Source organism: Nomascus leucogenys, chromosome X, assembly GCF_006542625.1.
Source record: "Nomascus leucogenys isolate Asia chromosome X, Asia_NLE_v1, whole genome shotgun sequence".
Lineage (NCBI taxonomy): Eukaryota > Metazoa > Chordata > Mammalia > Primates > Hylobatidae > Nomascus > Nomascus leucogenys.
This window is the reverse complement of record NC_044406.1, coordinates 14,067,391-14,091,271: the sequence shown is the minus strand read 5'-3', so window position 1 is coordinate 14,091,271 and position 23,881 is coordinate 14,067,391. Positions and strand designations below refer to the sequence as shown.

General features: G+C 37.5%; 1 protein-coding gene across 1 annotated transcript in view; it reads left to right on the top strand.

Moving 5' to 3' along the window:
* The first annotated feature begins 2,720 nt into the window (after nt 1-2,720).
* Nucleotides 2,721-23,881, top strand: part of ACE2 (angiotensin I converting enzyme 2) — a 45,135-nt gene continuing 23,974 nt past the window's right edge. The window contains exons 1-8 of the mRNA XM_003261084.3: nt 2,721-2,920; nt 3,864-4,152; nt 9,902-10,060; nt 12,614-12,707; nt 13,076-13,219; nt 15,468-15,580; nt 17,053-17,158; nt 19,344-19,441. Coding sequence (XP_003261132.2) covers nt 3,967-4,152; nt 9,902-10,060; nt 12,614-12,707; nt 13,076-13,219; nt 15,468-15,580; nt 17,053-17,158; nt 19,344-19,441 — 900 coding nt within the window. The 5' untranslated portion in view covers nt 2,721-2,920; nt 3,864-3,966. The remainder of the gene's footprint in view (nt 2,921-3,863; nt 4,153-9,901; nt 10,061-12,613; nt 12,708-13,075; nt 13,220-15,467; nt 15,581-17,052; nt 17,159-19,343; nt 19,442-23,881) is intronic.

Sequence of the window (23,881 nt, the reverse complement as noted above, 5' to 3'; positions counted from 1 at the left end):
ACAAAGTCTAATATAGTATAAGATGTAATTATAGGCCCAGTACTTTTTACTGGGCCTCCTAGTTGGATCTTGAAGCTCATACTAAGCTTTTATTCAACCAGCTTGACTGGGCTGCTGCAGTAGCTCATTAACTAGTCTCCCTGCTTCCATCCTTACCCCTTTGGTGTCCATTCTCTAAGCAGCAGCCAAAGTGACCCTGCTAAAGCTTCTACTAGATCACTTCTCTGCTTGAAGCCTTTCAGTGTCTTCCCATGTTGCTGAGAGTAAAGCTGAAGTCTCACAGTTAATTGTCTTTAAGACCCCCCTGGTGTGACCCTAGTTTCTTCCTTGACTTCACCCCCTGCCACTTTCCCCTGCACACTGAGCTCCAGTCACAAAGACCTCTGATGTTCTTGAAATCTGCCTACATCCTTTACGCTTGCTGCTCCCTCTCCCTAGGAAAACTTCTTCACCCAGAGATCCGCACAACTTTCATCACTTCTTTCGGGTCTTTGCTCAAACGTCACCTTCTTAGAGAGGCCCTCCTTATAGAAAATCCCTCTCCCCACCCCATAATTCTCTATCCTCCATTTCTTGCTTATTATAAGTCATGGCATTTATCACTAACTATTTTTGTCTTCCCTCTATTCTCACCTCACATAATACAATATTTATTAGCTTATGTTCAATATCTGGAATAGTGTTTGGCATATAGTAGATAGTCAATAAACAATGATTGAAGCAAGATTTTTGTTGTTTTGGACATGAATTGTTGTTTATCAGAGGACTGTCTAATCTTGTACTGTGTGATTGTTTCAGGGGACATTTGGATCTAGTCATAGCATTTTACATTTTGTTAAATCCCTTATTGAAAAGGAAGATGCACTATGTCTTTGGATATATTTTTTTACTATTATATTCTATCAGAGAGGAGATAGGGCAGGCAGCATCTGACTTATTCCTAGTGAATTCCTAATGGACCAGAGATATATTTTTCCAAGTGCAAATCGCATTCTAAAAATTTTACTTTAGGCCGGGTGCGGTGGCTCACGCCTGTAATCCCAGCACTTTGGGAGGCCGAGGCGGGCGGATCACGAGGTCAGAAGATCGAGACCATCCTGGCTAACACAGTGAAACCCCGTCTCTACTAAAAATACAAAAATATTAGCTGGGCATGGTGGCGGGCGCCTGTAGTCTCAGCTACTCAGGAGGCCGAGGCAGGAGAATGGCATGAACCCGGGAGGCAGAGGTTGCAGTGAGCAGAGATCGCGCCACTGCACTCCAGCCTGGGAGACAAAGCGAGACTCCGTCTCAAAAAAAAAAAAAAATTTACTTTATAGCTTTACTAGGTGTTAAAGTCAAACTTCCCTTTACCGTTATGAAATCCACCCCCTCCCCCAATCTTTTTGAAACACAGAACATCTTTCCTGCATCTTTGGTCTTCTAATTTTTTCTGATTCTCCAGTTTTTCTCAAAGACAATACATTCCTTTAGACCAATTGTTTTTCTGGGTCTCATCCCCCGAATCTTCAGTGAATTCTTTCCATTCTCGGAATGGGCTCAGAGAGAACGCTTCTGGGGAACTATCAGACCATTGACATCTTCTCAAAAAAGTGTGAACAAAAATTCCAATAATTCAGTCAGTGCTTGCAGTTGGCCATTCTGGGCTAGTTTTTCTACAGAATCACTGTAGACAATTCTCCCTTTTCTCTTGCTTCTCAAAGTTTCTTGGCTTCTAGCATTTTCCTGCCTCACTGCTGTCCCAGGCTCCTTGTTCATTTATTCTTAGCTTTCAGATTTTATATTTGCTTTCTCCGTTTTAGTTTGATCAAGTTAATCGTATTTTCTGCTTCAGCAAATTGAATTTGGACTACTCCCATTTTTTCCACTAAACCCACGTGTTTCATTTAGGAACTTACCTGTGTAGAAATTTATTTCCACTTTTATTACAGTAACATTTCAACTTTTTCTTCAGATACTCGTGTGCTGTCCTCTTTCTTGCCTGTTTTTTCTCCTAATGTGTGCAAGGAGTGAGTGGATCTAGGCTTCCTGGAATGTGAGAGGAGCCTTTCTGAAATTTCTGCACTGATTTTTTTTTTTTACCCTCATCTCACTTTCATTTAAAATTCTTTATTATTATTACTTATATTTGTGAACTGCTTTATTTCTTAAAAGGAGAGTATATTTTGATTCACATCAAGGGAAGTAAGAGTCCACCTCTTTTTGATGCAGTGTAACTAAATCTATCATCTTCACTGAGGCACAAGGCCCTCTGTCACATTTTATCTATGCCTCCACTATTGCTTTTAGACTGTTGACTACAAGTTAGTTAAGAGCCTATACTCTAGAATCAGAGTACATAGATCCATGTTCTGATTCCATCATTTGTTAGCTGAGTGAGGTATAGCAATTTACTTAAACTTAGTTTCATAATTCATAAAATGGTGAGAAAATATTTGCCTATAGGTTTCTTGTGATGCTCAAATGAGATATTATAACACAAAGCACTTTAAATAGTTACTTATAATTGTTTTTTTCCTATTCTACAATAATATACACAACTTTGGAATAAGGAAAAGCAGCGGACATTTTTTTAAAGGCTTGATTATTGCAATGTCACCTGAACCTGGAAGACTTGTTTTTCTAGGTGAAGAAATATTTTCTCTGTGTCAAAGTTTCACAATCATCGTCAAGTAGGCCCTTGAACCCTGCCATTTAAAGTGCTTCTCTCTTTGATCTGTGGCACTCATACATACACTCTGGCAGTGAGGACACTGAGCTCGCTTCTGAAATTTGACAAGATAACCACTAAAATCTCTTTGAATTCTATGTTGTGATCCCATGGCTAGAGAGGATCAGGAGTTGACATAGACACTCTTTGGATTTCATACCATGTGGGGGCTTTCTTACTTCCACGTGACCTTGACTGAGTTTTGAATAGGTAAGTGAAAGAGAAGGAGGCACTCAAAGCAGTCAGCCACAGAACCAGCGTGAGAAATAGGAAATGAGCCTTTTTAAGTTTTGCAAAGGCAGATCAGGAGAGTTGACCTGTGGAGTGGAGAGTAGTCATAATTTTAAAAAATGGCCATGGAAATTAAAACTGATCGGAAATGGCTAGGCACGGTGGCTCACGCCTGTAATCCCAGCACTTTGGGAGGCTAATTTGGGCGGATCAGGAGGTCAGGAGATCGAGACTATCCTGGCTAACACGGTGAAACCCCGTCTCTACTAAAAATACAAAAAATTGGCTGGGCGTGGTGGCAGGCGCCTGTAGTCCCAGCTACTCGGGAGGCTGAGGCAGGAGAATGGCGTGAACCTGGGAGGCAGAGCTTGCAGTGAGCTGAGATTGCGCCACTGTGCTCCAGCCTGGGCGACAGACCGAGACTCAGTCTCAAAAAAAAAAAAAAAGAAAAAGAAAACTGATCAGAAATATAATTCCATAAAGACAAGGGCAAAGTCATGTATTTGGAAGGGAAAATGTTACCCAAGTAGAGAGTTTCTGGGAATATGATCTTGAAATAAAAATAAATGAGAGAAAACTATTAATGAAATTGTCTGAAAACCATACAAACACCAACATTATCTTCATGATCCCTAATTCTAGACCTCTTTGGTCACTGTAAAATTATAACATTTTCCGTGTATCTTTAACAGCTTTCTAGGAAAATATTAACCAAAAGTACCAGTTTTGATTTGGCCATAAAGTGACAGGAGAGGTAAGGTTCTCTAGGATTAAAGAATAACGTTTTCTTATTTGATGTACTTTAAAAAATTATTCTAAAATCTGTTACATATCTGTCCTCTCCAGGATGAACTTTATATTGGCTCAGCAGATTGTTTACTGTGTTCTTCTTCTTTTTCTTTTTTTGGTCTTTCCTGCTCAGTGCCCAACCCAAGTTCAAAGGCTGATAAGAGAGAAAATCTCATGAGGAGGTTTTAGTCTAGGGAAAGTCATTCAGTGGATGTGATCTTGGCTCACAGGGGACGATGTCAGGCTCTTCCTGGCTCCTTCTCAGCCTTGTTGCTGTAACTGCTGCTCAGTCCACCATTGAGGAACAGGCCAGGACATTTTTGGACAAGTTTAACCATGAAGCCGAAGACCTGTTCTATCAAAGTTCACTTGCTTCTTGGAATTATAACACCAATATTACTGAAGAGAATGTCCAAAACATGGTGAGTTCTCATGGCTCTATTGGGCTATTTGTTGCCTCTTAAAGATTAGATTACTGCCCATGAAACTGAAAAGGGAAATCAAAAAAATGCTCTGAGTTGTGAGATTAGATGTTTGCCTCCATATGCCTGATTTTGGAGTCCCAGATAACTAAACTTGATTGACCCTGGGGTTCATTCAGAAAATCGTTACAAAATAATTCACTGGTGTCAATCCAGATGCTTGGAAACAAGTGAATATTCTTTATAAAGTTACCACCATAATTCTCATCACAGTCAGGATTTCAAAGCATTTCATGGAAATGCCATAAGTTATTGAGTTAATAATTTCCTTTAGCCTACAATATCAATAGGAATATCTAAAGATTCTCTACAAATGATATATTAACTGAAAAATGCAGCTGGAGGCTTAGTGAAAGAACTAGTAATTAAGCTAATCAGGGCTTGGGTGAGGCTGGACTTGGGAATTCCTTTCCTCTTTGTCACAGACCTCCAAGGGACTTCAAAAGGTCACAGAATCCAGGCAGAGCCCTCCAAAACAAAAACAAAAACAAACAACAAAAAAACTATGATTAAACCAGTTCTGACAAATATCAGAATGCTATGGGAAAGCCAGATGCTTTAACAAGTGCAAGGATTTAGGAATTTCTTCTCTCACAGATCCCAAAACAGTATCTTTAAGTGGTGATCCTTATGTCAAGCTGTGAGAATATACCTCAAAATAATAGAAGGCATCAAAACTTGATCAGTATAGTGTCATAAAGCTGCTGATGTAGAAGTGTGGAGAGGTCCATCAGATAGAGATATGGAAAAAAAAGCTTGGTTAAAACAGGTTTCCAAAGCTCTCTCCCTTTCTCTGCCATTGTGGTATGTGTGGTTGACTCCATTTCTCATCATGTTTGGTTACAAGACTTTCAGGATCAAGCAATTCCTGGCCAAAAAACAAAAGCAAGGACACGTTGTAGCTATTTCTTGGTGAGTTATCAGAAGCCGTGAGGAGACAGCATGAGGCCTATACTTTTTTTTTTTTTTTGAAGGGTCTCACTCTGTTGCCCAGGCTGGAATGGAGTGGCATGATCATGATTCATTGCAGCTTGACCTCCTGGGCTCAAATGATCCTCCCGCATCATTTAACATTTTTTTTGTAGAGATGAGATCTCACTTTGTCTCCCAGGCTGGTCTTGAACTCCTGGGCTCAAGCGATCCTCTTGCCTCAGGCTCCCAAAGTGCTGGGATGGCAGGCATGAGCCACTGCACCTAGCCTACCACACTTACTCTTTGTGTGGTCTCTAGAGCTTCTTCAGCCCCCCTGCTGCCAGGGCCCCTAGGGTCTTGGGCATGCCCCATTTCTGAACCTATTCCTGTCTCCAGGGATAGAGTCACAGTGAACTCAGAGCAGGGTAGTTCTAAACTGCTATTCTGTATATACCCAAGGAAATTTCATCCCTGTCTCTAATGAGTCTGTCCCATGCCCCTTAATACACACGAACACCTACACACAGGTACAAGTCGGGGAAGATCACTGTGCAGCACATAAAATAAAATTCAGGGGCAAGCACTTTTTTTTCCCATGAGACAAAGTTAGGAAAAAATAAAAATGTTCATACAGATTAAAAATTTTAAATGTTAAAATATTAAACCCCCAATCTAAAATAAAGAAAAAATAATTTCTTAAATCCTAAGCTTGAGTTATGGAATTCACATTCTTATAATTTACATTACCTATTTTGTTAAATGGAAGACTTTTTTTTTTTTAATATGCAAGTACCTGGGTATATTTAGAAAGTAACCAAGGCAGCTTTTGTCTTTGAACCCGATGTGGTTTTGACAGCTCTATCTGGAAATTGAGCCAGCATATGGGAGCCAAGGGTGAAAGTTTTCCTGGGAGATTTTTGGGCTCCAAGGTACTGGATAGATGCTAAAGATTCCATTCAGTTTTTCATTTTCTGTCTTCATGGAACTCTCACACCTACAGGGGAAGAAATGGTTTAGAGGTTACTAAAAGTATATAGCCTGGTTTAGGTGATAGTGAGCTATAGAAAAACAGAAAATAAGTTGTCAATATTTTAAATCTCAAACAACTTCTTACAAAAGGATTTTAATAGTTTAAATACAATTATCACAAGTTGGGTAAAGACCGCCAGACCTATGGCCTGATAAATCACATATTTAATTTATGCATATAGTTAGGGCCAAAAAGAGCAGAGTATGTTTTTGAATGCTTTAAAATATAATTTAGGATTTTACGCCTACAGTCATTGAAATTACAAAGGATCTCTCTCAAGTTGGGAATATGCTATCCATTGCAGTTATAGATGGGGTTTAGAGAGTGTTTTAATTTCTTGTGATTATCTCAAACAATGTGTGCCTTACTCCCAAAACTCCCTTGTATGGCTACAGAAACTGTTACAGTTTTAGTTGCTTCTCTCCTGCCTTTGTCCAGAGGTAGTGTGGAATGCCACCAATTTTATCTGTAATGGTTCCTTTCAAGCCTGGGGCTATGTAAGCTGCTATATATGCTTCATTCCATTCATCATTCAGCCTAAATATAGCTATCAACCACTAAATTATCTGATAGGTATGCATGAACTGACTGATTCTTTGCATAACTGCTAAGCTGTCTGTTTTATTTAGGCTTGGGAGCCCTAGGGTAAGGATACGGAATAAATTGTAAATAATATTAAAAGAATAACTTGGCAAGGAATAATACCTCTTCAGGGGCCAAAATGCAAGGCAACACAAAGTGATTTTTTTGGTGATATAATTATAACACACGTAGGATGGTAGTGATAAATAAAATAAAATTGGATAGCCTCAAAATTCCTACATGTAGTATGATAAACAATGTTCTAAGACTGAGGCCTTTGGGAGGTTGTGAGTTATTTCCTGTAGATTGAGAGTAAAATTATTCCTATAATTTGGTATGAAAGTTTTACCAGAAATTTTGCTTCACAGTAAATCATCTGGATTGGGTGAAGCCAGGTAGGGATTGAGAAGTGAGTCAGGTGGGTTGCACAGATGAGTCTGTGCTGCAGACCAAACTCCTCTTCCCATAGCTCACTTCTTCTCACTCCTGCATGTTAGAGAGAAGACTAGAATGTGTCAAATACAACCTATAGGATAATAGTTGAGAGCATTAGCTTCGGAAGTAAACACTGGGTTGATGCCCTGGTTCTTCTAATTTCTAGCTGTGTGACCTAGGGAAAGTTACCTGCTGTGTGCCTCATTTCCCTTATTTGTAAAGTTGAGACAATAACAACTCCCTCACAAGGTTGTTGTGAAGATTAATCAAAAAGCAGTTTCTGAGAGGTTGTGAGTGTTCAGTAAAGAAAGAAATTGCCTTCTTTTTTTTTTTTTTTTTTTTTGAGACAGATTCTCATTCTGTCATTCAGGCTGGAGTGCAGTGGCACAATCATGGCTTACTGCGCCTCGACTTCCCCAAGCTCAGGCAATCTTCCCACCTCAGCCTCCTGAGTAGCTGGGACTACAGGTGCGAGCCACCACACCTGGCTAGTTTTTGTATTATTTGCAGAGATGGGGTCTCGCCTTGTTGCCCAGGCTTGTCTCAAACTTCTGGGCTCAAGCGATCTTCCCACCTCAACCTCCCAAAGTGCTGGGATTATAGGCATGAACCACCACACACAGCCTATTTTCCATTTTCACTGCCACTATTTTCTCTATCTCTTGTGTGGCTCATTACTGCCACCTCTGCGCACCATTTCCATCATGTCACATGTGTAGTCAAAACCCTCAGTGACTGCCTAATTCTCAGAGGGTAAAAGTGAAATTCCTTGGCCTGGAAAGTGCAATCATGCCTGAAGTTCTACCTGTGGGAGCTGTACTAGTTATCTATTGTGTAAAAAGTTACCACAAGCTTAGCAGATTAAAACAACACATATTTATTATCCCACAGTATCTGTGGGCTAGGAGTCCAGGCACAGTTCAGCTGGATCTTCTGCTTCTAAGTCTCATATGGTTGCATTCAAGGTGCTGGCTAGAGCTATGGTCTCTTCTGAGGCTTGACTGGGGATGGATCTGCTTCCAAGCCAATGCAATAACTCAGAGGCCGTCTTTAATTATTTGCCATGTGGCCTTTTCCATAGGGTAGCTCACAACGTGGCATCTTGCTGCAACAAGCCAGCAAAGGAGAGAGTCTTCTATCAAGATTAAAGTTAAAATCTTGCATAACATAAACATGAACATCCTGCCACCTGTGTTGTATGCTATTGGTTGAAAGTAAATCACAGGTCTGCTCATACTTATGGGGAGGGGATCACACAAGGGTGTGACCACCAAAGGCAGAGATCATGGGAGCATTCTTAGAGTCTGTCTGCCACAGGGCCAGGATCAAATGCTGGTGGCTGATAGCCAGCTCCACTGTTTATTTCTTTCAGCCCCTTTCTGTATGTACAAAAAAGGAGAGAGAGTGATTTTCTACCTCATAGTGTTGTTAAGAAAATCAAATGAGGTAAATTATTTTGCAAAGTATTCTCTACTCATCTGACTCCTACCTACTTTCAGGTCTGTCTTAAGTTGCAACTTCTGCATGAGGGCTTGGCCAAATATAGTCACCTGCATGAATTTCCTCTTTCTTGTAACAGAAACTGCTTGGCCCACTCATAATTTATACATTATTATATACTCTTATGTTTCATTAATGAAACGTTTATAATGCATATCTTATCTGTCTGATAAAATTGAAAGCAATCTAAGGACAACGATTTTTCCCCTATACATAACAAAATATAAAATAAAACATAACAAAATATAAAATAAAACAACATAATAATAAAAAATAAATAATAAAATAACTAACATTTGTTGAATGATTAGGATGTGTTAGGCACTCTTGTAAGCATTTCATTTTTTTGTTACTTCTTCGAATCCTTACAACAGTCCTTGGAGGTAAGTCCTATTATTACTTTCATTTTGCAGATAAGACAACTGTGGCTCAGAGAGGCTAAGGTACTTGAGTCCAGGAGCGGAATTCTCACTTTCCTCACACGTTATCTCTTTTGTGTGGTCTAGAGCAGTACAATATACCAAGTAGTTGCTCATTTTTGTCTTTGGTAAATGGAAATGAATTTGTACATTGAGAAAAGACTACACTAGAGTAGTTTGGAGAAGTCCACTTTCCAACTGATGTTCAAGATTCAGGAGGAGGGGAAATGTGTCCTGGCATCATCACTTGCTTGATGATTTCTTTTGCTGGTAGAAAATCACCATAGCTACCAATGGCCATTTTCTGGGAAGCCTTTATTGGGAATCCTAACTTAAGATCAAAATCCCTGGGCTAAGTCATGGCAGCTAGGAGGTTACTGTGAACCGGTTCTCATTTCTTATGGTTTCCATTGTTATTAGGGGGCTGTATTCTCATTAAGTCCACTCTGAGCTTTACTGGATTCTCTTTTTAGAGCACTCATCTTTGAATTCTTGGCCAACTCATCTATGTCACAGCACTAAGGCTATAAATTCCAGGGCCCCACAATGTGAATTATCTGTGAGAATTCATTTCCAGTTCTGGGGACAGGACCCTTGGGAAAACCAGGCAATAGGCCAGAGAGAGAGAGAGAGAGAGTGGTCAAAAGTGGCCTGGTCACTCTTAACCTAAACGTTGACCTTCAGCAGAGTAGAGGACTAAATCACTCAGGAAATATTAAATGTTTCACCAGATATTCTTTCAACTATATCTTCTGTTCTATCTCTTCAAGCAATGCCATTCCAACTTCAATTTTCTTTTATGTCATTTCAGAATAATGCTGGGGACAAATGGTCTGCCTTTTTAAAAGAACAGTCCACACTTGCCCAAATGTATCCACTACAAGAAATTCAGAATCTCACAATCAAGCTTCAGCTGCAGGCTCTTCAGCAAAATGGGTCTTCAGTGCTCTCAGAAGACAAGAGCAAACGGGTACGTTTGTGAACATTTTAGCATTGATCCCAAGAGTTGAAATATTTGGGAAATATTAAACATTAATATCACCCACAGCAGCTGCCTTTATTTGAAAAAATAGTAATGCTGATGTTAGAAAAAGCTCTCTCTATGCCTAGGTAAGGTGTCCATATAATTTATTATTCAAACTGGAATCTTTCTGAGAGTGAAAGACACTGGTAATAATTATATTCAAACACAGAGTTAAACTGAGATTGTCCCTGGCACTGTGGTGTGTATGGACACCCCCTAGTGTTAGGTCACCTTCCTGAAGGATCAGGCGGCCTGAAGAATATAGTTAGTTTATGTCAATGGTTCTCAATTGGGGGTGATTTAGCCCTCCGGGGATATTTGACAATGTCTGGAGACGTTTTTGGTTGCCACAAATGGGGATACTGTTGACATCTAGTGGGTAGGGATGCTGCAGAACATTTCACAATGCATGGGTTGGCCCCCAACAACAAAGAATGATCTTGTCCACAATGTCAACAGCAAACTATTTTTTCTGTAAAGGAACAGATGACAGTAAATATTTTAGGTTTTGTGTATTTAGGTATTGTCTGTGTTGCAACTAGTCAACTGTGCTGTTGTATCAGGAAATCAGCTGTAGCTAATATATAAATGAACAAGTATGGCTGTGTTCAAATAAAACTTTACAAAAACAGGCAGCAGACAGGATTTGGCCTGCAGAACACAGTTTGCAGACCTCTGATATAGCCTATTGAAATATTTTTAATCTAAAATATTTAGCTATTTAAAAAGAAAGTCTTCTTTCTCAGTTGCTTGTCCTCTGGAACTTTGTATGTTCTAATCTGTGAATATAAAAATAAAAGTGCATCAAAAAGGCAAAGATAAAACCATGTGAAATGTATCTTTCTACAAGTTAACATTTATTTTTCTGCATTCTTTGGGTCCAATTATCCAACTAATTATCAATCCACTTTACCTTATCCATTCTATGTTTCTCCATTTTTTCCCCCAGCAAGGACACTATGAGAAACCTTGCCCATTCGCATATAGACAGCCTGGTCTAGTCTAGGTGGAACCTAGAAATTCTATTTTTTTAAAAATCCCCAGATAATTCTAATGTACAGCCAGGACCGAAAACCACTGAAATGCATGTAAGAGCTTAAAGTGTTTGGGAAGAGGAGGGACTCAAGGGTGCTTAGATTCGATGGAGAGGAAGCAGTGGAGATTGAAGAAGAGGTAGAGAGAGACCATGAGGGGTTTTGTGCCATGGTAAGGAATTTAGGTTTATTCCTTTGGACTATGGGATCGTGTGGAAGTTTTAAACATAGGATCTATTTCATGTTTTAGGATGACTCTCAAGGCAGAACCAAAGGGAAATAGGAGAAGGAGAAACATATCCTTTAATCCAGTGCTTCTTAAATCAATCTGAGGGAGAGAACCATTTCCTTCCTTCTTTCCTCCCTTCCTTCCTTCCTTCCTTCCTTCCTTCCTTCTCTTCCTCCTTCCCTCCTTCTCTCCTCCCTCCCATCTTTCCTTTCTCCCTCCTTTATTCCTTTATTTCCAATACATTGCAGATCAATACTTGCTTAAGTTCATTGATTACATGATTAGATGTCATGGAAATATCAAATTGTTTTCCAAAGTTTATAAACTTTTATTCTCTTAATTCCTGTACTTATCACAGAATGGAAACGAACTATTTGCTCACTTGCACTGGTCCACGGATTACACCTGGAGTAGCACTGCTTCACTCTATCACCTTCACTTTATCTGCAGGGTAAAGTTTAAAAACTTTAATGTGGCATAGATGGTCCCTCGTGATCTGGCCCCTGCTTATCTCTCCATTCTCATGTCTTTCATTTTCCCTAATGAACACCATTGCTCCAGTTTCATTCAACATCTCACTGTCCCCTGGGAATGCTTGGTCTTTTCCAACCTCCTTCCATCTTTTAGACTCTTCCCTCTACCTCCCTTCTCTACATGACCAATGCCTACTTCTTCTCCAAGACACAGCTCTTATCTTCCCTTCTTTTTGGACCCATTCTTGAATCTCCAGGTTATTAGTTATTAATTTCTCCCTGCTCCTATACTACTGCATCACTTTTTGGTGACAGTTATAGCACTTGTCATTCTGTTATGTATTAATAGTTATTGATTTCATGGCTGCCTCACTGTCCTATGACTTTATGGTCTTTGACTTGTTCATTTCAGAATTGTCAGAGTGTAGGACATATTACAGGTTCAATAAATGCTGAATGAAACAAAAAATGCACTTCTCTGTGTATGTGTAGATAAGAAAAATTCTTTGGGTTTTGGTAGATCTGGTTATTTCAATTACTCCATATATATTTATTATGTGCTTATAGCACTTTGTGCTAGTTGACAGTGGGGAAATTTAACTGGGCTATTCCTTCTCTACGTGCAGAAAGATACATGGCAAAGAAGTAAATTGCTGTATTTTGAGTAATCAAAAAATCATGTGGCCTAAAGGATATCTTTATATTAGCATTCTCTTCAGCAAAATTTCCATTGTTAACATTGTTTATTATCTTAAATTTGCAGTTGAACACAATTCTAAATACAATGAGCACCATCTACAGTACTGGAAAAGTTTGTAACCCAAATAATCCACAGGAATGCTTATTACTTGAACCAGGTAGGCTACTAATTTTGAGTAGTGATTATGAAATTTACTTTTCTCCCAAGTTTTATAAATGATTGCAGATATGTGTGCTTCAACACATAGATGCTCTTTTAACTTTTAGTAAAACTTTCTTGTAAATTGTATCATATTTACTTAATTTAATCAAGTCAATAAGCAAGTTATTTCAGTGGTTTATTTTCTCTGCAGACATATTTTGGAACTATAAGGGCAAGGAAATGAATGAATCATGAGATTTTATTTAACCACTTCATGACCTGATGTCTGCCAACCTTTTAATTCTTTAAAGTTCATGTAATTCTTTACAAATAAAATTTTTACAAATGCATCTTTTCTTGTCTTTGTGTGCTTTGGGATAACAGGTTTGAATGAAATAATGGCAAACAGTTTAGACTACAGTGAGAGGCTCTGGGCTTGGGAAAGCTGGAGATCTGAGGTCGGCAAGCAGCTGAGGCCATTATATGAAGAGTATGTGGTCTTGAAAAATGAGATGGCAAGAGCAAATTGTAAGTTTGCTGATCTGTAGCGGTCCTGAAGCTCTCTGTGTGGCCGCGGGGCTATTTCTTCTGCATTACCAAGCCTGCCGTTTGATATCAGGGACACCCCTCCATTAACAATCATTTCCTGAACAATTCAGATTACCTGTTTTCAAAAGAAATTACTGGGGAAAAAGAAAAGGTGCACTGGCATTCTACAATTCAAGAAGCTCAAGAATGAGACTCAACTACAAGGCCTAAAATAAATTATCGAGGAATTATGAATTATAAGTAATCTAGGAAGATCTCAGGCCCCTAAAAGTTCCTGAAGGAGTCTGGGGATTAAGGAGGGGATCCCATTTCTCAGGATGAAAGACAGAGTCACTGTCTGTTGTCTAAAGCCCCCACAGTTCACTTTCAAAGGTCATTTGTATGTCTACCTTAGGGCGATACCCCAGAAAGAAAAAAAAAATCAGATTAATTTAGGCTGGAAATGTATTATTTTCTGCAGTTGTAATTATATCTCAAATTATGTGGTCATAAAAAATCTTAACATAGGAAGGAATTTCCATATCTCTTAACTTACTCTCTTCCCTGAATAGTGAGCTGAAGTCATGGAATCATGATTCACATTGTGCTTTGATGATTTACTGCCCACTGAGGTTGAAGAATTTTTTCCCGCATTTGTTTTAAAATTTCTTTCACTGCCACTTAAATTCAATATTCTTAAGCCTTAGGCAAGCTGGAGACAATAGCTTATCACCATTTTTAAAACAATATCCTGCATGTCCTTTCATCCAAATATTTATTTCTCTCCTCATCTTCCTGATCATTAATTGCCAATGTGAATGTAAAAATAAAAATTATTAAATTATGTTTACAAACTTTATTAGCTAATATCCTAACAGAAGCTTGTGTTTCCTGGTGGTGAAATACTAAAGGAAGCACACAGAAACATGCTATTGATACATATAATTTGCAAACAAACACAGGTTCACTGTGGCAAAGTCTAAGATGAGTTGGGTCTGATCTAAAAATAAAAGGCCCTGAACAAAAGAAGAATTTAAAAACTTAGAGATCCAGTCATATTTTTAAAGCTAAAGATACAAACTGATGTATCAAGAGAGTACACACCCAGAGTTAAGAGACTAGGAGTGTGCTTCTTTGGCTTACCAGCTGTGTGATCTTGGACAAGTAAGATTTAACCACTCTAAGCACAGGTTGTTGGTGGGAATATAAATTGGTGAAGCTGTTATGGAAAAATAGTATGAGGATTCCTAAATAAATTAAAAATAGAATTACCATATGATCCAGCAATCCCTCTTCTGGGTATATACCTAAATTAGATGAAATTACCACTTAATAAGGATATCTACACTGCCATGTTCACTGCAGCATTATTCTCAATAGCCAAGATAGGGAAACAACCTAAGTGTTTGTCAAGGGATGAATGAATAAAGAAACTGTGGTACGTATATGGAATGGAATATTATTCAGCCTTAAAAAAGAGGATATCCTGTCATTTGCCTCAACATGGATAGACCTGGAGGACATTATGCTAAGTGAAATAATCCAGACATAAAAAGAAAAATATGGCATCATCTCACTCAAAAGTGGATTCTACAAAAAAATCAAATATACAGAGAAAGAGTAATAGTGATTACCAGGGGTGAGGTGGAGCGGGGTGGGATATGGGGAGAAGTGGGTTAAAGGATACTAAGTAGCAAATATGCAGTATGAACAAGTCTAAAGATCTAATGTGCAACATAAGGACTGTAATTAGTAATAATGTTTTGTATTCAGGATTTTTGCAAAATGAGTAGATTTTAGCTGCTCTTCCATGGGGGGATAATGCTTAACTATGTGAGATGATGGATATGTTAATTTGTTCTACTATAGTAACCATTTTATTATATAAGTATCTCATAACATCATGTTGTACACCTTAAATATACGCAATAAAATTTATTTAAAAATAAACATAGGCTGTTACTCTGCACAGTGGGAGTTATAATAATGACAATCTTGTATGGTTCTTGTGCTTATTAAATAAAATAATACATTTAAACTCCTGGCACAGAGCAAGTGCTTAAACAGAGATTACTTAGTGTTATTATTCGTTTGCATCCCTTTGAGTTGATGTTTATTACAATAAAAATGTGATAAGCCTTTAAATTTCTTTTAACCTCCCAGCAAGGCTAATCTATGTATATTGTGCTTTCTCTCTTTCTTTCCCTTATGTTCTTCCCTTTCTCTTTAAAAAAAAAAAAACAAACAGATTATGAGGACTATGGGGATTATTGGAGAGGAGACTATGAAGTAAACGGGGTAGACGGCTATGACTACAGCCGCGGCCAGTTGATTGAAGATGTGGAACATACCTTTGAAGAGGTAAGCAAGGAACTGTACACAGAAACAGTTGTGGGGCAGTGTATGGGAAAGAGGGACAGTGACTAAAGGCATTCTGGCTCATTCTTAACACATTGGTCAGCCATTCCCAGGCCTCATAAAGTTATGGAATATTAGAGTTTGAAAGATTTTAGAGAATAATAGGACAGCCCCTACAGATGATCAGAATTGCGCTAATCAGTCACTGACCATTAATTACCAATAGAAAGACTATAAGAATGAAATATTATAAGAAGAAATGGTCCTTTAGATTATAAGTAGGAATGATCTTCTTGAGCTACCTGGGGCTGGCACTGTCTTCCTGTGTTAGCAGAGCTGTAGACTTTGCTTCCTTCCTCAGGACAATTGATACTATTACTTTGAGTAAGCTAGTCTTCATAGGGAAGAGAGAGTTTTGTGAACAGAAATGTCCCATGGATGTTTTTCCTTCATTTTGTCCCCATGCCTCCCCTTTACCTGAACCTTCAAACTTCTGATGTGAGTTACCTTGTCACAGCCATAGTTTGGCAGAGCTATCAAAAACGGAAGTAAGCCAAACAACTCCCCAAAAAGGAAATTGGGAGAAGACTTGAATAAGTACATCATCAAAGAAATTACACAAATGGCAAATAGGCAAATAAAAAGTTATTAGGGAAATGCAAATTAAACCTATGATGAAAATCCACTCCACACCCACCAGGATAGCTATGATTAAAAAGACAGACAATACCAAATATTGGGGAGAATGTGGAGACGCTGGAGCCCTCTTACACTGCGGGAAGAAATGTAAAATAGGACAATCTCTTTGGAAAACAGTTTGGCAATTTCTTAAAAAGTTAAACACACACTTACCATGACTCTTAGGTTTCTATATGAAATAAATGAAAACATATGTCCTTATCCATAGAAAGACATACATAAATGTTCATATCAGCAATATTCATAATAGCCCCAAACTGGAAAACCCAGCTGTCCTTCAACTAGTGAATGGATAAACAGACTCTGATATACTCAGAGTAGCCGGAGATAGGAGTGGAACTGACTACAAGAAACCTTTTGTGGTTATAGAAATATTAAAAAACTAGATAGTGGTGATGGTTTCCTGGTAGTTTTAATTTATTGAAACTCATGGAACTACACACTTGAAAATGGGTGAATTTTATAGTATGTAAATTATACCTCAATGCAAAAACAAAGGAAGTAGGTAACAATCTTAAAAATGAATATATACTTTTTGCATCTGCTTTTATTTTGGGACCTGTGTTCTCCCAAGTATGTTTATTGATTTATGCAGTGGAGTTATCATCAAGTTCTAGGAAGAAGGAATACTTTTAAATTTTCCAGAAATTTGAGAGAAGAAGAATTATAATTTGGGGAAATTCTACTTGTTTAAAGAATCTCCTATTTCTAGTGTTCTGGAATGGAAATTAGAATTGATTACTCTTGGTCTTAAACTTTCTTCCTGGGCTTTTCAGATTAAACCATTATATGAACATCTTCATGCCTATGTGAGGGCAAAGTTGATAAATGCTTACCCTTCCTATATCAGTCCAATTGGATGCCTCCCTGCTCATTTGCTTGGTAAGAATCCCCATGAATTCTTCGTGTACTTGGCTCTTTGTTATTTCTAACAATAAAATTGCCTTTTTGAGTGAGACTTAATATAAAACTTTTGAAAAATTCTGTAAGTGGTTAGTAACATTGTAGAAACCGCATTTTGAAAGCATTTTCTTCAACCAAAAGTCTATTTTAAACAATTCTCTATTGTATTACTTTTTTGTACATAAAGAGTTATTATTTTGGCTGCAATTCAAATGATAAAGGGTTTTTTCAAGATAACTAGAGAAAGAATTACAGGCTCAAATGAGAGTGGAAATGGGGAAAATAATTTTTAGTATTCAAGTTGGTTGGCTAAGCTCTTAAGGTGGAATTTGAGATTTTAGTATCATATTGTCAGAGCTTGGTTGGCTGGGGGTGGTCAGGGGTAACAGAAGGTTATATCTTGGGCAAAAGCTTCCTAAGTTCATTCTAGACCTCACCAATTACTCTTGCTGAAAAGTGCTTGGCTTGGAATCGTATGAGTGAACAATGAATGAAAGTGACCATCTTCTCCTCTCCCACCGCAGCAGCTGAGGCCAAATAAAATATAAATATTTGAAAATTTCATGCCATGCATACATAGCATTTCTACTGTAGTCAAACTAAGTTGCTGGAAGCTAATCTCCTTCACAGCCAAACCTCGTGTCTGTCAGCAGGAGAGAATGCGGAGAAAGGACCTGTGGAGACTTTTTAACTCTAAAGTAATATGGAAATCCTTCCTACAATGTCGATGGCAAGCATTATTTAGTAATTCAGTTTCTGCTTAAACCTGTCTGGTGTGATGGGATAATTTCTTCCTTCCAATGTAGACTAATATACTGCTACATAGAACCAATGTAATACAATTCTACCTTATGTGGAACTTAAGCAACACCCCTCTGATGCCTTCCATTCATTAGTCCTATTTCCATGCTGTGAGGTTACCCGGAATGTCAATTCTTATTCTACAAGATGACCTTCCAGATATTCATAAAGAACCATCATATAAGATACAGCATAGTACCTGGTGCAATACATTTTAGTGACTATTATTGTTATTGTCATGTTTACACTATTTTCTTTTGTCAAGTTAAATATCTTATACATTATCAAGCATTCCTTAAAACCTCACTTTTCTATAATTGTTCTCATTTCGATGAGCTATACTTTGTCAATGTCCCTCCTCAATTTTCATGCTCAGAGATGAACAGTTACTCTAGATGAGGTTTGACCAACATAAAGAAAGACATGGTACCATGACTACCTTTGTTCTAGACACTATACTTCTATTGATTTAGTTCAAGTTCACATTTATGCTTTAGAAGCCAGGTCCTACTATTTGTTGGCTCATTTTTGGTCTTTTACAATGTGGACTGTGCTTTAGCCTGATGTCACATATATGTTTTTATGATGGATAGGTTTTTCTTTAAAATTTAAGCATAGGAGTTCACATGTATCACTACTAAATTTTGTGTTTCAAAATATAGGTTTAGGGAGTACTTTTTTTTTTTTCAGACAGAGTCTTGCTCTGTCGCCTAGGCTAGAGTGCAGTGGCTGAACTCAGCTCACTGCAACCTCTGCCTCCTGGGTTCAAGCGATTCTCCTGCCTTAGCCTCCTGAGTAGCTGGGATTACAGGCTCAAGTCCCCATGCCCAGCTAATTTTTGTATTTTTAGTAGAGACAGGGCTTCACCATGTTGGCCAGGCTGGTCTCGAACTCCTGATCTCAAGTGATCTGCCTACCTCAGCTCTGCAAAGTGCTGGGATTACAGGAGTACTCTTCATGAAGTTTGTTGCCCCATTTTTTTGGCACCAGGATTCTGGTCCTGCTCTTAGATTGACTTTTTCTAAATACATCTTCTTTTTTATGGTCCTTGGCCTTGGAATACAACGTAACATTTGTTTGAGATGTTTACAAAGTCACCAAGTTAAGTACACGAATATAGGAATAAAAGTGGAATTTAGTTACCAGTTAGTAGAAGTTCCTGAATGATGATCTTATATGATCTCTTTTGAAGCCAACACTAGGAATTACTAACAGCTTAATTTGTAATATTTTGTACCATGGATGGTAGATTATAGAAATCTCTTTCTAATTTACAGTATCAATGATGGTCCATGTATTTAATGAATTATGTCTACATTTCTGCTGTGTTGTCATATACTAACAGATTCTTTTTAAAAAATAGGTGACATGTGGGGTAGATTTTGGACAAATCTGTACTCTTTGACAGTTCCCTTTGGACAGAAACCAAACATAGATGTTACTGATGCAATGGTGGACCAGGTAGGAAAAAGAGCCCTTAAAAACTAAATCTAAATTCTCAACTTCATTTATTTTTATGTCATCCTATTTTTATTTTTATGTGAAACCATGTAAATAAAAAATTTAAGCTAATTGAAGTTTATTTCTTATGTAGCTATATTTTCATGGAAAAGCAGTTTACAATGGCCTCAGATACCTTGAATTGCAGGTGTAGTATTGATCTCATTGGAAGGTATTTAAAATGGAGATTACCTGAGTTTTCCATTAAGCAGTAAGATGTAGAATTGTCAACTGGTTGGTATCACTCTTTCCAAAGTTTGTCATTGCTAAGTAACCAGCCAGTAATCTCTATGGATAGTAAAAACAAGAATATTATGAGGGGATTTTTGCATATTTAAAAAGTTATTAGTGTTAAAAATATTACAAGAATCTTTAAAACAATTTTAAGTAACATCTTCATTACTACTTTGATTTAATTATTTAAATGTGCTAGGTTCCTCAAAACACAAGTAAGTACATAGCCCATAGACCCAATAAAGCAACTACACAATCGAGACTACAAAGCAACCAGCTAACAACAGCACGACAGGAACGCTTTACCTAACAGACAGAGAGTGGCAAATTGGAGAGAAAAACAAAATCTAACCTTCTACTGTCTTCGAGATTCATCTCACGTATAATGACACCCATGGGCTCAAAGTAAAGTGATGCAGAAAGATCTATCATGCAAATAGAAAACAAAAAAGAGCAGGGGCTGCTATTCTTGTATCAGATAAAACAGACTTTAAACCAACAACAGTAAAAAAGGACAAAGAGGGTCATTACATAATGATAAAGGGTTCAATTTAACAAGAAGACTTAACTATCCTAAATATATATGCACCCAACATTGGAGTATCCAGATTCATAAACATAGCAGTTTTAAACCTAGGAAAAGACTTAGACATCCAGAAAATAATAGTGGGGGACTTCATCACCCCACTGGCAGTATTATACAGATCATTGAGGCAGAAAACTAACAAAGAAATTCTGGAAATTCTGGACTTAAACTTGACACTTGACCAATTGAACCTAAGAGACATCTATAGAATATTCCACCCAACAGCTATGGAATATACATTCTTCTCATCTGTATACGAAACATACTCTAAGACTGGCAACATGCTCAGTCATAAAGCAAGTCTTAATAAGTTCAAAAAATTAAAATTATACCAATCATATTCTCAGACCACAGTAGAATAAAAATAGAAATCAATACCAAGAGGAACTCTCAAAACCATGAAATAACCTGGAAACTGAACAACTTATTTCTGAATGACTTTTGAGTAAACAATGAAATTAAGGCAGATATCAAAAAATTTTTTGAAGCAAATGAAAACAGAGACACAGCATACCAACAACATATCTGGGATGTGGCAAAAGCAATGTTAAGAGGAATGTTTATAGTGCTAAATGCCTACATCAAGAACCTAGAAAGATATCAAATTAATAATCTAACACCACACTTAAAGGAACTAGAAAAACAAGAACAAACTAGTTCCAAAGCTAGAAAAAAAGAGATAACTAAAATCAGGGCAGAATTAATGAAATTGAGACCTAAAAAATAATACAAAGGATCAACAAAATGAAGTCAGTTTTTTAAAAGGATAAACAAGATGGAAAGACCTCTAGCTAGATTAACAGAGAAAGAGAGAAGATCCAAATAAGCACAATCAGAAATGACAAAGGTGACATTGCAACTGATCCCACAGAAATACAAAGGATCCTCAAAGACTCTTATGAACACCTCTATGCACACAAACTAGAAAACCTAGGGAAAACAGATGAATTCCTGGAAACACACAACCTCCCAAGACTGAATCAGGAAGAAATTGAAACCCTAAACAGATCAATAATTAGTTCTGATATTGAATCAATAATTTAAAAACCTACCAACCAAAAAAAAAAAAGCCCCAGACCAGATAGATTCACAGCTGAATTCTACCAGACGTACAAAGAAGAGCTGGTACTAATTCTACTGAAACTATGCAAAAAAATTGAGGAGGAAGTTTTCCTCCCTAACTCTTCTATGTGACAAGTATCATCCTGATACCAAAATCTGGCAAAGACACAATGAAAAAAGCAAACTACAGGCCAATGTATTTGATGGATATAGACACAAAAATCCTCAATAAAATACTAGCAAACTGAATCCAGCAGCACATCAAAAAGTTAATTCACCATAATCAAATAGGCTTTATTCCTGGGATGCAATGTTGGTTCAATATACACAAATCAATAAATGTGATTCACCACATAAATAGAATTAAAAGCAAAAACCATATGATTATCTCAATAGATGCAGAAAAAGTGTTTGATAAAATCTAACATCCTTTCATAATAAAAATCCTCAACAAACTAGGCATCGAAGGAACATACTTCAAAATAATAAGAGCTATCTATGACAAACCCACAGCCAACATCGTACTGAATCGGCAAAAGCTAGAACCATTCCCTTTGAGAACTGGAAAAAGTCAAGGATGCCCACTTTCACCACTCCTATTCAACATAGTACTGGAAGTTCTAGCCAGAGCAATCATTTAAGAGAAAGAAACAAAAAGCATCCAAATAAGAAAAGAGGAAGTCAAATTAACTCTCTTTGCTGACGATGTGATTCTTTATCTAGAGAACTTTAAAGACTCCTAGATGTGGTAAATGACTTCAGTAAGGTGTGAGGATACAAAAATGAATGCACAGAAATCAGTAGCATTTCTATATACCAAAAATGTTTAAGCTGAGAGCCAAATCAAGAACACAATCTCATTTACAATAGCCACAAAAATTAAAACACCTAGGAATACACCTAATCAAAGAGATGAAAAATCTCTGCAAGGAGAAGTACAAAATACTGCAGAAAGAAATCATAGGTGACACAAACAAATGGAAAATCTTCCCATGCTCATTGATTGGAAGAATCAATATCGTTAAAATGGCTATACTGCCCAATGCAATCTACAGATTCAATGTTATTCTTATCAAGTTATCATCATTTTTCACAGAATTGGAAAAAGCTATTCAAAAATCCATATGGAACCAAAAAAGAGCCTGAATTGCCAAAGCAATCCTAAGCAAAAAGAACAAAGCCAGAGGCATCACATTACCTGACTTCAAACTATACTACAAGGCTACAGTAACCAAAACAGCATGGTACTAGTACAAAAACAGACACATAGACCAATGGAACAGAATAGAGAACCCAGAAATAAAGCCACACACTTACAGCCATCTGATCTTTGACAAAGTCAAGAAAAATAAGCAATGAGGAAAGGACTCCCTATTCAATAAATGGTGCTAGGAAAACTGGCTAACTATATATGGTTATGCAGCTTCGCTTTTTATTCTGCAGTGGACTTTTCCCAGGAGTATGTTATGTATGCTAAAATGTTCAGTGCATTGCTTCTTACAGATTTAAAACTATTAACAAGCAAAGGTTCAGCAATGCATAAACAGTAAATTATGGTGCAATTGTCTGAAGAAATTTTATAAGGCAAATAGAAGTATGATGCAGAAGAATGAAACTAGAGCCCTACCAATCATCATATACAAAAATTAACTCAAGATGGAATAAAGACCTAAATACAAGACCTCAAACTATAAAAATCCCAGAAGGAAACCTAGGAAAAACTCTTCTGGACATTGGCATAGGCAAAGAATTTATAAGTCCTCAAAACCAATTGCAACGGAAACAAAAATTGACAAGTGAGACCTAATTAAACTAAAGAGCTGCTGTACAGCAAAAGAAACTAGCAATGCAGTAAACAGACAACCTACAGAATGGGAGAGAATATTTTCAATTCATCAGAGAAATGCAAATCAAAACCCATAATGAGATACCGTCTCACACCAGTCAGAGTAGCTACTATTAAAAAGTCAAAAAATAACATGTTGGTGAGGCTGCTGAGAAAAGGGAACACTTATGCACTGTTGGTGAGACTGTAAATTAGGTCATCCACTATGGAAAGCAGCTTGGAGATTTCTCAAAGAACTAAAAATAGAACTACTATTCGACCCAGCAATCCCATTATTGTGTATATACCCAAAAGAAAATCTTTCTACCAAAAAGATAGCTGCACTCGTGCGTTTATTGTAGCACTATTCACAATAGCAAAGACATGGAATCAACCTAGGTGCCCATCAGTGGGAACCCAGGATGAAACAAATGTGGTACATATACACCATGGAATACTATACAGTCATAAAAATAATGAAATTATGTCTTTTGCAGCAACATGGATGTAGCTGAAGACTGTCATCCTAAGTGAATTAATGCAGAAACAGAAAACCAAGTATCACATGTTCTCACTTATAAGCTAATCTTGGGTATACACAGGCATAAAGATGGGAACAATAGACACTGGGGACTCCAAAAGGAGGGAGGGAGTGAAGAGCGGCAATGGCTGAAAACTTTCCTATTGAGTACTA